We start from the raw sequence: 13,683 nt of genomic DNA on the forward strand, positions 1-13,683 counted from the left end.
GTTTTTTGTCTGTTATGGGGCTTGAACTCTGGGCCTGGGTGCTGTCCCTGAACTGTTTAGCTTAAGGCTGTATCACTTAGCCACAGTGCCACAGGATTTTTTGGTGGTTAAGTGAAGATAAGAGACTCACACACTTTTGTTCCTGAGCTGGCTTTGAACCATGGTCCTCAGAGCTCCACTTCCTGAGTATCTAGGATTACAGGCGTCAGCCACTGGTTCCAGGTTGGAAGATTTTTTTTTTTTTTAATGTGTGTCTATTCGTGAAATGTAGGTAATGAAGTTTGTCTTTGGAAGTATAACTTATAAGGGAATCCAGTGGTTTTAATGTGCTGTAGGCTTACTATACAGGTAGAGTCCACTCAGACCATTGTTGGGCTGATGAAATAACTATGTGATTCATTGCATTTTTGCCTCCAGAATAGCATAGGGCCCTATGCAAAGGCAGGACACTTTCACTATCTCTATGGAGCTTTCCCTGTCTGAGCTTCTGTTGGCAATACCCCATGGCAATAACTTCTTTCTTCTTCTGAAATAGAAGTGAGCTTTCCTCCTAATGAGCAACATTACAACCATCCTGAACATTCATCTTTGTACAATCATTAATACTTATTATAAAATTGATCTAGATTTTCTTTAATTGATTCTAATTTATATCTATTCTAAATCCAGTAGTACTGAATTTATGTGCTATGCTAATATTGAGAATTGATACCTTTTTAATTTTTAGCATCTAGGTAATAATTAAATAATTAGTAATCATGCCGGGAGTTTGGCCGAGTAGTAGAGTGCTTGCCTAGCATGCACGAAGACCTGGGTTCAATTCCTCGGTACCACAGACATAGAAAAAAGTCAGAAGTTGTGCTGAGGCTCAAGTGGTAGAGCTCTAGCCTTGAGAAAGTCCAAGGGCAGGGTTCATGCCCTTAGCTCAAGCCCAGGACTGGCAAAAATAAATAAATAAATAAATAAATAGTAATCAAAGAAATGGTGAAATAAGAAGATGGATTTAGGCAATCTAAATACATTCCTCTAGAACACAGAATAAGATATTCTCATTTAATGTAATAATTATATATGATTTGCCTATGTCCAATGTGCAGACAAATTCTTAGAAAAGTTGCTACAAATATTCTGTGTTTCACAGAATAACTGCATCCTACAAAATACAAAAGCATTATCACAGAAAATGTCATAATTAATACAAACATTTCATTTAATCTGAAGGTCTTGAATATGTATTTGAATTTAATTTTATCTTAATTAAAGCCAGATTGCTTTAGTACTGGGGCTATGGCCTAGTGCTAGAGTGCTTGCCTCACAAGCAGGAAGCCCTGGGTTTGAGTCCTCAGTACTACATACACAAAAAAAGCCAGAAGTGATGCTGTGGGTTAGGTGGTAGAGCTCTAGCCATGAGGAAGCTGAGGGACAGTGTTCAGGCCCTGAGTTCAAGCCAGGACTCACAAAAAATAAAGTTGGTATATAATAAGTATATGTCTATCCATATATATGGTGTATGTCATATCAACATATAAATAGTGTATAACATCAAATCAGAGTCACTGCCAAATCATTAAGGAATAAATCATTTCCTTGTGTAATGAAATTCAAAATTCTTTTCATTTTTTATTTTGAAATATTTAATTAATGTTGTTCAATATAGCTGTCCTGTTCTTCTATAGAACACTATTCTTTTTGCTTATGTACCATTCCCTTAGATGCATTAACTACTTTCTTTCCATTGCTCCCTCTACTATTTTGTTCCCTTGTTTTGCGGAACATTATTTAATTTTCTACTTCTTTTTAGCCTCGACATATAAGTAAGAACATGACTTATTCTGATTAACAGAATGTCTCTAATTATATTTGTGTTATGCATATCAATACTCTGATCTTATAGTTTATTCATTCTTTCAAATCTTATATTGATTTATTCAGATTTATGGTAAATATGTATCAAGTCCATATTTTGGCTATTATGAATTAATGTTTCAATAAATATGCAGTGCAGATGTCTCTGGCACACTGTTTTTAATTTCTTTGAATATGTACCAAGAAGAAATATTGCCAGATCATATGAGGAATCCATTTTCAGTTTTTGAGACACCTTCAAAGTATTTTCCATCATGGCTATATTAATTCACATTTTGGTCAAAAATGTGCAAGACTTTCATTTTCTTCACATTTCAACCAGCTGTAGTTATTTGCATTTCTTTTATGACCAGAGATGTTGAGCATTTCTTCATGTGTCTATAGGCCGTTTTGTTTCTTCTTCAGAGAAGACTCTCTTTAAGTCTTTGGCCCATCTTTTAATGGGATGGTTGTTACTTTGGAGATTAGTTTTGGAGTGATTCGATTTTTTGAGCTGTTGATATATTTTAGATATGACGCCTTTGTCTGTTGTTTGGTTGGTGAAGATCTTCTCCCAGTCTGTAGGCTTCCTAATTAATTTACTAGCTATGTCCTTTGCCATATAAAAGCTCTTCAGTTTAATGCAGTCCCATTTATCCACCCTTTCTCTGATTTCTTGTGATTCTAGGTCCTTATTAAGAAAGTTTCGACCTGTGCCAAAGAGACCTAGTGTATCTCCTATTCCTTCTTGTAAAATTTTCAGAGTGTCAGCTTTTACCTCCAGGTCTTTGATCCATTTGGAGTTAATTCTAGTACAGGGTGACAAAGAAGGATCCAACTTTACTGCAGGTGCCAGTTCTGACAGTACCACTTGTTGAAGAGGCTATCTTTATTCCATTCTATTTTTTTTTGGCTCCCTTGTCAAAGATTAGGTGGCCATAGGTCTGTGGTTTAATATCTGGGTCTTCAGTTCTATTCCATTGGTCTTCAGGCCTGTTCTTGTGCCAGTACTAAGATGTTTTGATAATTATAGCTCTGTACTAGAGTCTAAAGTTTGGTATTGAAATTCCTCCTGTGCTGTTCTTTCTGCTAAGAAGTGTTTTTGCTATACGGGGTCTTTTATTATTCCATAGGAAATTTTGGATTGCCTCTTCTATTTCTTTAAAGAATGACATTGGGATATTGATGGGTATTGCGTTGAATTTGTGGATAGCCCTTGGCAAGACTGTCATTTTCACGATATTGATTCTTCCAATCCAGGAGCATGGGAGGTTTTTCCATTTCCTCAGTTCTGCTTTAATTTCCTTTTTCAAGGTTTTACATTTTTCATCAAAATGGTCCTTACATTCTTAGTTAAGCTAATTCCTAGGTACTTTATTTTCTTTGAGGCTATTGTGAAAGGAGTTTCTTTCCTGATTGTTGCCTCATTCCTCTCACTGTTGGCATAGAGGAAGGCAGTTGATTTTTGAGGGTTAATTTTATAGCCTGCTACCCTTCCAAAGTTTTGAATCAGCTCAAGGAGCTTGGGAGTAGAGTTTATAGGATTCTTTAAATACAGAATCATGTCTTCTGCAAAGAGGGAAAGTTTTACTTCCTCTTTCCCTATTTGGATTCCCTTTATGCTTGCTTCTTGCCTTATTGCACTGGCTAGGAATTCTAATACTATGTTAAAGAGGAGTGGAGAGAGTGGGAATCCTTGTCTCGTTCCTGATTTTAGAGGGAATGGCTTTAGCTTTTTGCCATTAAGTATAATACTAGCTGTGGGTTTATCATACACAGCCTTTATTATATTGAGGAATGTTCCATGGATTCCTAGTTTCTCCAGAGCTTTTAACATAAAGGGCTGTTGGATCTTGTCAAATGCCTTTTTGCATCTATTGATACAATCATGTGACTTTTGTCCCTTCTCCTGTTAATGTGTTGAATTATATTAATTGATTTGAGTATGTTGAACCAGCTTTGCCTCCCTGTGATGAATCCTTTTTGATCATAGTGTATAATTATTTGATGAGTTGTTGTAGACGGTTGGCCAGTATTTTGTTGAGAAATTTTGCATCAATGTTCATCAAAGAAATAGGTCTATCATTCTCTTTCTTTGATGAATCTCTGTCTGGTTTGGGGATGAAGGTTATACTGTCTTCATAGAATGAATTTGGTAAAGAACCTTCATTTTCAATTTCATTGAAGAGCTTGAGGAGTATTGGTGTGAGCTCTGCTTTGAAGACCTTATAGAATTCAGCTATGAATCTATCTGGCCCTGGGCTTTTCTTAGGCGGAAATTCTGTTACTGCCATTTCTTTTTCAGTGCTTGAAATAGGCCTGCTTAGTTGGGTTAGGTCTTCTTGATTCAGTGTGTGTATGTTAATATTGGCTAGGAATTCATCCATTTCTTCTAGATTCTCAAATTTGTTGGCGTAAAGGTTGGAGAAGTATTCCCTCATGATACTCTGGATCTTGGTAATTTCTGTCATGATATTACCATTTTCATCTGTGATTTTGTTTATTTTGGTATGCTCCCTTCTTTTTTTGGTAAGTTTTGGTAAGGGTTTGTCAATTTTGTTAATTCTTTCAAAGAACCAACTCCTTGTTTTGTTTTCTTCATTATTATATGTTATTATTACTACTATTACTGTTACTTTACTATTATTAATATATGATTATGTATTCTACATCTTATCTCTTTTCTTCCAGAACTTGACTTAAATTTATTGATTTATGATACACAATGACTTTCATCCCATCATGCCTTGTTTCTTTTTTTATTAATTTATTTTTATTGTAATTAATTAAAGGGTTACATGATATTTGCCAGATAGAAGGTGCATTAATTTCACGTATATTGATACCCTTTCACATGTCTTGGTCCCCATTACCCTCCTTGTTTCTTAATTAACCGAAAAACTAGCCTAAATTTTCTTTAACTCTGACTTTGACATCTTTTCTTTTATATTCATTTATACTTGCTTTCTTCATTTGCTAGTACCTTGTGCTAAATTACTAGGCTTTACATTTTGCTGCAAACCTATCTACATATTTGATTGTAGGCATTTTTGACATTAGTTTCCTTGTAAATACTACTTTTGCTGTGTCTCATAGGGATGGACGCTTTTATCACCATCATACCCAGTTTATTGGACGAGTCAAGGCTTTCACTAAATTTTTCTTTTTTGTCAGTCCTGGGGCTTGAACTCAGGGCCTGAGCACCCATCTTGGGCTTTCATTAAGCTCAGTGCTCTACCACTTGAGCCATAGCACAATATCAGGCTTCTTTTTTGTATTTTCTTCTGTTTTGATGAATGTTCATTTTTCCTATTTGATTTCTTTTTTCTCATTTATTGATTTATTTCAGTCCTGGGCTTGAACTCAGTGCCTAAGCACTGTCCTTGGGCTTTCTCAAGACTAGATCTCTACCACTCGAGCCACAGCACGACTTCCAGCATATTTTTTTTCCCTATGCATGTGGTACAGAAGTCTTTATACATGCTAGGAAAGCACTCTACCACTTTGCTAAACTCCTGGCCCCTCCTGCTTGATTTCTTAATTGTCTCATTGTACTTTCAAATTCAAGACTTTATTATTTAAAGTAAATGCTTTAAAAAAACTTAAAAAAAGAACATCATTAGTATTTTGATGAGTCTTCCTAAGAATAATTCAGGAATACATGTTCTGTCATTTGATACTTCTTGTCATAAAATACTTGTAGATGTAATAAATATAGAAGATGAATTTTGGGAACATTTCTGTTACTTTTTTACATGGAACTTAGTTTTTTATTTCTCCTGAATTGGACATACCTTATATATTTATTCCTGTGTTACTTGACAGAATGTGACAAACAATTATGTGGAAAATCAAGAGATAAATAAGGTATGAAGCACTAGATCAAAAAAAAAGAAAAAAAACTTTACTGAATGAGCTGCTTTATGGTATCTGACTAATATAATCCAGAGCTTTATTATTATTATTATATAATTTTGTTTTGAAAAATCTCAACCCATTAGGAAAGAGATCCTCTTATGATTTTCCTTTCGTACAATATTTCTCTATTATCACTAATTACAAATTTCTACATATATTTATAAGAAAACAGAAGCTGTCGAAGAGGCTTTAAACCTTGCAACAACCGTCGTTGCATTCCTCATGGCAAGTTATGCGATGGTGAAAATGACTGTGGCGACAACTCTGATGAAGTAGATTGTAAAGGTATTTTTTTCTCTTTGCTTTAGTTATAGTGCTTCCTGAACTTTTCCAAAATTCGTTCTGAAGACCATGTTGTTGCAAAGTACCTCATAGCATTGGTAGATCATACCTATGCAAATACTTAGTGAAATAGAACTGGAGATTACTATCCTAAGGAGAATCACCTAAGCACAGAGATGTCAAATAGTACATGATATCATTTGGTGGAATCTGTTAAGCTGGTCCTAATTTTTGCTGTAGTTTGGTGCTACCTATAAACTGGGAAGACAAACCTCAGGAAAGGTTCAACCAGCTCCTAAATATGGTTACATCAGATCTAGAATTTCTGATGTGCTCCTGCATATTATGGTAAATATACCTAACAATATTGTAATACAAATTTTGAAAAGCTAGGGAAAGGACATTGAAATTTTTAAGAATAAAAATGTGATAAACTTCTGAGGAGTCAGGTATGTTTCACTTGAATTAAATATCACATGGTATGTATGTGTATTGCAATACCACATGGTAACATGTTAATTTGTATTATTTGTTATAAATCAGTTAAGAATAAATCTAATTTAACTTTTTCTGACTATGTTTTTGTTTGCTACTATTTTACTTACTTTTAAACTCATTTCTCACCACTTCCAGTTTTACCTATTTGGCTCTGTCAAAATATGTGATTCTGAATTTATTGCTAAAATAAATTTCCCATTCACTCTTGAATTGTCTGATTTCCCACAAGTTACATTACCCAACTAGACAGGAAGTCTTAGTGCTTTCTTGTTGAATGTTTTAAGTCTTTTATTTGTGTAGGGATGAGGATCTCAAAGAAGATTTGTATAGTGAAATTAAACACTACAAGACTTCCAAGTGGAGTTATCTCAAAGATGACTAGACATCTGATGCTCAGTTAGTAGCCTGAGACAACAGAATAGATTCAGTGAAGTAAATGCTTTCATTTTTGTTTAGCAGAATGAATTCAAATTGCTTTTTTTAAAGATACCATTACATTGGGATACAGATCCCAAAAAGAGTAGAAAAATCTCCATATAAAATTATTTTCTTAAGAAAAGAAGATCATTCAGCATCTTAAAGTGCTACCTGGAAGGCAAGAGGACAGTGATTGCCTACAAGTATCCATTGTACTTATTTTCTAGGAGGAAATCCCTTGATAACTCTTATGAAACCAAATGAAGTGAAATGCTAGAAAGAAGATCTTATGAAGTTAAGGCAGAAAATGTGTAGTGAGGGAGGAAAGACAGTGCATATAGACTGTTTGTTGAAAAGATGTATGGCAAAAGAGTGTACCAGTATATTGTTGTGATAAGAACCCTAAAGAGACAAGGGAGAGAACTAGGTGAATTTCACATTGTGGCTATATGAAAAGCAATGTGCTCCTCTGCCTGAATTTTTTTCATATATTTTATTGTGATTAATAGAAGGGTTGCATGATATTTGCCAGATAGAAGGTGCATTAATTCACATACATTGATACCCTTCCACCTGTCTTGGTCCCCATTTCCCTCCCCCCCACCCTCACCCATCATCTTGTTTTCCCCCCTTCCCTATCCAATTTCAAATAATCAAATACAAATATATCCGATATATCAGGTAACAAAGTGAGATACTGTAACAATATGAGATAACCAAGGGACAGCAAAAGAGATGAGAGATAACATAGTACCTTAAGAACAACAATCATTCATTACATGGCTTATGTTTCTATATCCTAGAGATCCTTTCATTTAGCGTCTTACTATAGAGCCTTTTGTATCAAGGTTTTGCTCTATTGCAAATCTCTGCTGGGAGAGCCCAAAGTTTATACTGATTATGACAAATGAGGGAAACCATTGAGCCTAAGTTCCTTTGAGTCTGGCTTACTTCACTTAATATGATCTTTTCTAAGTCTTTCCATTTCCTAACAAATGGGGAGATGTCATTCTTTCTGATAGCAGCATAGAATTTCATTGTGTATAAATACCACATCTTGTTGATCCACTCATCAACTGAGGAACATCTAGGTTGGTTTCATATCTTTGCTATGGTAAATAGTACTGCAATGAACGTTGTTGTCCTGGTGGATTTAGTATGTCCTTGTTTCTGAATTATTGGGTAAATGCCAAGTAGTGAAATTGCTGTGTCATAGGGAGCTCTATGTTTAGTCTTTTGAGGAACTGCCATACTGCTTTCCATAGTGGTTGAACGAGTTTGAAATACCACCCTGAACACCCCCGATCTCGTCTGCCTGAAATTTTTAATTTTTTTTCTTTTAAATAGGGGTCACAGTTACCTAAGTCAAGTAATGAGTTCATTTCTTTTTAAGCATTATCATCTCTCTCTCATTTTCTCCCAATTTTCCCCTCTCTTTCCCCTCCCTCCTAATATATAGACTACATTTCCAACCTGCATCTTATACTGTAAGATTTCTCAAAAAAAAAAAAAAAACACTTGACTATATCCACTGACAGTGTAGGTGGAGTTACACACACACACTAATTGTTTTACATTATTACCATTATGAATAAAAAATGAAAATTTTCAACTCTTGTAAGGGGTGTAAGGAAAGAGTTGAATAAACACTCCAGAATAAAGAGAAAGAAGAAAATAGAAAAACATGGAAGTTTTTCAAGTTTTTCAGATATTTTCAAGTCAATAGGCTAACCTACTAATCACAGTAAAGCATGCTACTGAATAAAGTATCAAATTAGAATATAAAGAAACTAAAAATAAAATAAATTTAATAAGTAGTTTTTAAAATCAATATTATGTAAAGGAAATTGCTACAAAATGCTAAGTTACTGTTTTATGAGGGAATTATGGATTCATTTTTAAAAATAAAGTGGCTATCGTGTGGTATACATATATTAAGGTTTTGTGTTTATGCAGGAAACAGTGTCATAAAATCAGATTTTATTCTGATTAATGATATGAAGAGTAGCAGCTAAAGACTAATACAAATTATTCAACTTTTTTATTTTCTCTGTTTGAAGCATGATTCGTACTTTCTTGGTCAAAACTATCTCATCCATCTCTTTGGGTACAGAATAGTATAAACAACTTTGATCAAAACCTCTCTTTTGTGTTAAAATTAGAATAGTTACCTTCAGAATGAAAAGATGCAATGAACTGGGCAATGGGATTCAAGAGATATTCAGGATGTCTGCATCTCAGGATTGTAGTCCAAATCCAGCTGAAGAATAATTCAAAAGACTCAGATAACCTGTCATAAGTGAACCTGGGAATGTGACTCAAGGTATAAAGTCTCAGCCAGGAGTGAAAAAATTTAATCCAGAATGTAAGGCTGAGTTCTAGTCCCGGTAATCACACACACACACACACACACACACACACACACACACACACACACCAAATGAAAGAGTGAGTCTTGATTTTTAATATAGCATATTTACTATGAATAACTCTAAAATTTCTTAAGAACACATAGGAATATTTATTACTGGCAATGACTGAATTTAATTATCTGGATGCTAGGTCCTATGTATTAACAAATGAATAACTATTTTAGAGAAAAGTGTATTCATCTTGCTTGCATCCTCTAGGTTTTCATCATATTAAGATTGCTCATAATATTCTTGTAGAACAATTTGCAAGTCAAAGAAAAAGAACTCCCTGAGACTGTGTTCGATGCACCATACTGTTTGTGATGTATTGGTTCAAATGTGCCTTTACCAAATATTACCCTTATAGCACAGTAAAGATAATGAAGGAAAAGGCTTCTGTGAGAATTCAGGGAAATGGAAAGAGTTCTCTCTCCAAATATTTCCTCGCAATTACTGCCTCTCTATAATCAGCAAATATTTTCTGCTTGACTTCCCTGAATATACATATGCACATACAGCTCATCTATTACTTTTGCAGCAAGTAATTAAGGTCAATTGGTAAAATCCAAAGTCAAAAATGGAGATTTGTTTGATAAGATGAAGCCATTTGTTAATTATTTAAAGAATTTTTATAAATGTATTGTTTACTTTAAACACTGATATTGATCATTTCCTTTAAAAAAAAATCTGTGAAGACCAAGAGTGTATTTGCACCATAGAATTTATTTCTTTTTCTTTTAGAGGAAATAACAATCCTAAATCTTCATCTATCTTTTATTTACTGTCTCTTTAAAGCTCTCGCTTTCATGAGTATATGCTTTAGACATCAGGCTATGGGGCAGGGAGAATGTAAAATTTGTCATTTTGTATTCTTCTTATGATTGCATGACAGGCTCAATGCCCAGATTCAGTGAAAGTGCCCACATCCCTCCTTGCTTTGGCAGGAGGATAAATTGCTTCCCTTGGGAAGTACTTGCACCTTCACTGGAACACTTTTTAGGCAGACTGAAGAGCTAGCAGTTCTGAAGCTCTCTAAAGGAGAGAACACTGCTGTTTGTTGTTGTTTTTTTCCACAAAGTTCAAAGAAAAACTTTGATATGTTCCACAAAGAAGCTAAAGGCTGTTAAAGAAATTATCATTTTACCTGGGATTGAACATCATTGAATCCAGTGGTAATTGGAAAGTACCCACAATAGAGGTATAAGAGCTAATTTAATGCTTTTTGTTGTTCTTTACAAGCTCCCTTTGCTATAGTCTGGATGAAAAGTCCAGGAGAACATTGACCTAGTTTATTTATAAGAACCACAGGAGGAAAGCTGATTTTATATATTTCATATCTTAAGTGTTTTCACTGACTTGGTATAAAACATGGATAAAATAGGGAAATTAAGAAAACATTCAATGTTAGAAGGATTTTCTTTTCCCTGGCCTCTACTTTTATCAAGAATGCTTAATGACACCCAATTGCAATTCCTGGCATAACTGTATTATGTTTTCACTCATATTCTCTAGGTTAAATTTTGCTTTTGGACTATCTGATAGACATGCCAAGTCTTTCTAACTTAGCTCTTCTTTACTCTGACCAAATTGTTTTTTTCACTTTCCTTTTAAGGTTTTTAACCTGGGGAAATTTTTTCAGAAAATTGTCATATTCACTTGACACTTTAGAGATTCCAGTATCATTCTCCATAAAACAAATCACCTAGAGAATGAAACAAATTGCAGTACTTGATTGGCCAAATGAAAATAATAGACAGTAAGAATAAGAAACTGGGAGATGTGCAGATGCATCTGTTTTTGTTATTTTATGAAATTTCTACTACATCAGTTTTATTTTTTCCCTATTCCAGGATTTATCTTTGTTGTCTCTAATGTAGTGTTGCTCTTACTGCTTATATCATTCTGCATCCCACAATCTGTGCAACAACTTTGTCACATGTCAACTTATTTAAGCCTCTCATGCTTCTCTAGTAAGTCATCTGGGAAGGCAGGACTAAGTATAAAGTGACAATTTATTTCTATGTACACATTTTTTCACTTGGTGATAGGTCAGGCCAAACACTCCTTACCAGGATTCACTAGCTCTATTATTACTTGCGAAAGTGGAAGAACTACAACCTACAAAATTTCTGCTAACAGTTCCACTCTTCTGACCTCTGAACTCATTTCTTCTCCCATGTCTTTCTTTTAAACACTGTCTTCTGACTACTCTGATCAACTCCACCGTTAGTTTCTCTTCATCTATAGAGTTCCTCTTCCCTTTTCTTTCTTCTTCCCAGAATTCAGGGTAAGAGTTTGTTCTACTTGTTCTGCTTTTCCATTCCTCTCTAAAATGATTCTATATCCTAATTCCATCTCATAATTTCCAACATTTTTTTAAAACTCCATGACTGTAAAAACCTGTAAATCTCTGGTTTCCCAGAGATTTATCTGTGTGAAATACCTCGTCTATATTCTTGGATAATCTGATGCCTCACCATGTCAGGGCATCATGGCACCCTCAGATGGACTTCTTAACATTAGCCTAAAGGTTTCTCTGGGGAAGCACAAACGGAAAGGAACAATGGTGATAGAATCATCCCCATTGGATTCTTTCTGACATCTGAGCTAATGGCAAGTACACTGTCAGAAAGCACTGACAGCTTATTAAGAAATAAACCTTTCTAGGATTTTTTAAAAAAAAATATTGCAACTGTCTAAAATGTTATTTTACCGACAGATGTTGTCTGTCTTCCAAACAAAAGGATTAGAAGAAATCATTTGCAATGTAATTAGTAAGAGATTGCTTATATACAGTGAAGTAATAAACAGAAGGTAAATAACTGACATGATTGTCTTCTGTGATAAATAATATATTTACAGCTTATAGTTCAAAAAATGAGCATGGAATGTAATAGAGAAGAATATAGGAAAGACATTGCTTTTATACTATAAAAATAATTGTTTTTTCTGTATTGGAGCAATGCATTTTATCTCTACTCATGATGGCATTATCTGTGTCACTTGCTAAGTTGTTACATTAATGAAGAAAACAGTACAACAATTATAATTGTAAATTGTAACTCAAACATTTTTCTAATCATCATTTAAACAGAAGTATGCAATTTCAAGATACAATTAAATATAATAAACTCAGTGCATTATGCAATACAAATGACAAGCACATCTTTGAGTGAAATTTACATATTTTAGATGTAATTTACTCATTTACAATTGATATAATTCCTATTTATAATTAAACAGGCTCTTTAAAATAACAACATGAGTAAAAGTAGCATACTCAAAGAGCCTTTCAGGTTGTACATTATTATAATGTGCAAATGTCAAAGTGAATGTAACATACATAATATGCCTCACACCTGTTCTCAACATATCATTGGGAAAATCATTATAATCTGAAGCCAGATGCTAGTGTCTCACACTTGTAATTCTAGCTACTGAAGAGACCAAGATCTGAGGATTGCAGTTCAAAGCAAGCCTGGGCAAGAAAGTTTGTGAGACTCTTTAAATTATTTATTTATTTATTGTGGGCCATTGGCTTGAACTCTGGGCCTGGGTGCTGTCCCAGAGCTCTTCAGCTCAAGGGTAATATCCTAGCCTTTGAGCCACACACCACTTCCAACTCTCATGGACTATTTGTGTGGCTGGCTTTGAACATTGATCCTCAGATCTCCGCCTCCTGAGTATCTAGGATTACAGGCATGAGCCACTGCACCAGGCTAAGTTTGTGAGACTCTTATCACCAATTTATCACCAGAAGACTGTAAGTGGAAGTGTGAATCAAATGGTGAAGAACTAAACTTGAAAAACAAAAAAAACAATCAAACAAAACAGTAGAGAGAAGAGAATACTACACTGTTGTTGGGAGTGTAAACATTTTCAACCACTCTAGAAAGCAGTGTAGAGGTTCCTCAAAAGACTACATATAGAGCTCCCCTATGACCCAACAGTCCAACTCCTGAGAATTTACTCAAATGTCCATAAACAAGGACATACATACTTTTGTGGATTTAGCTCAGTAGAAGATCCCTTGCCTGGCAAAAGAAAGGCCCTATGTTCAGTCCTCAGCCCTGAGGGAAAAAAAAGAAAAAAAAAAAGGGAAAAGGACATACTAAACCTACAAGCACACACATACATTATTTACCATAATTAACCCAGATGTCCCTCAGTAGATGAAGGGATCAATATATGATATTTATACACAATAGGGGATTTTATGCTATTATCAGAAAGAATGACATCACCCCATTTGTAAGAAAAGACTTGGAAAAAATCATACTAAATGGAATAAGGTAGACCCAAAGAAACATAG

At 34.5% G+C, this 13,683-nt stretch overlaps 1 protein-coding gene across 1 annotated transcript in view; it reads left to right on the forward strand.

The window, feature by feature from the left end:
- Nucleotides 1–13,683, forward strand: part of Lrp1b (LDL receptor related protein 1B) — a 1,652,823-nt gene that overhangs the window by 1,356,300 nt on the left and 282,840 nt on the right. The window contains exon 47 of the mRNA XM_090342868.1: nucleotides 5,929–6,048. Within this exon, the coding sequence (XP_090198994.1) occupies nucleotides 5,929–6,048 (120 nt within the window). The remainder of the gene's footprint in view (nucleotides 1–5,928; nucleotides 6,049–13,683) is intronic.

Source organism: Megascapheus bottae, chromosome 12, assembly GCF_031878675.1.
Source record: "Megascapheus bottae isolate mThoBot1 chromosome 12, mThoBot2.hap1, whole genome shotgun sequence".
Lineage (NCBI taxonomy): Eukaryota > Metazoa > Chordata > Mammalia > Rodentia > Geomyidae > Megascapheus > Megascapheus bottae.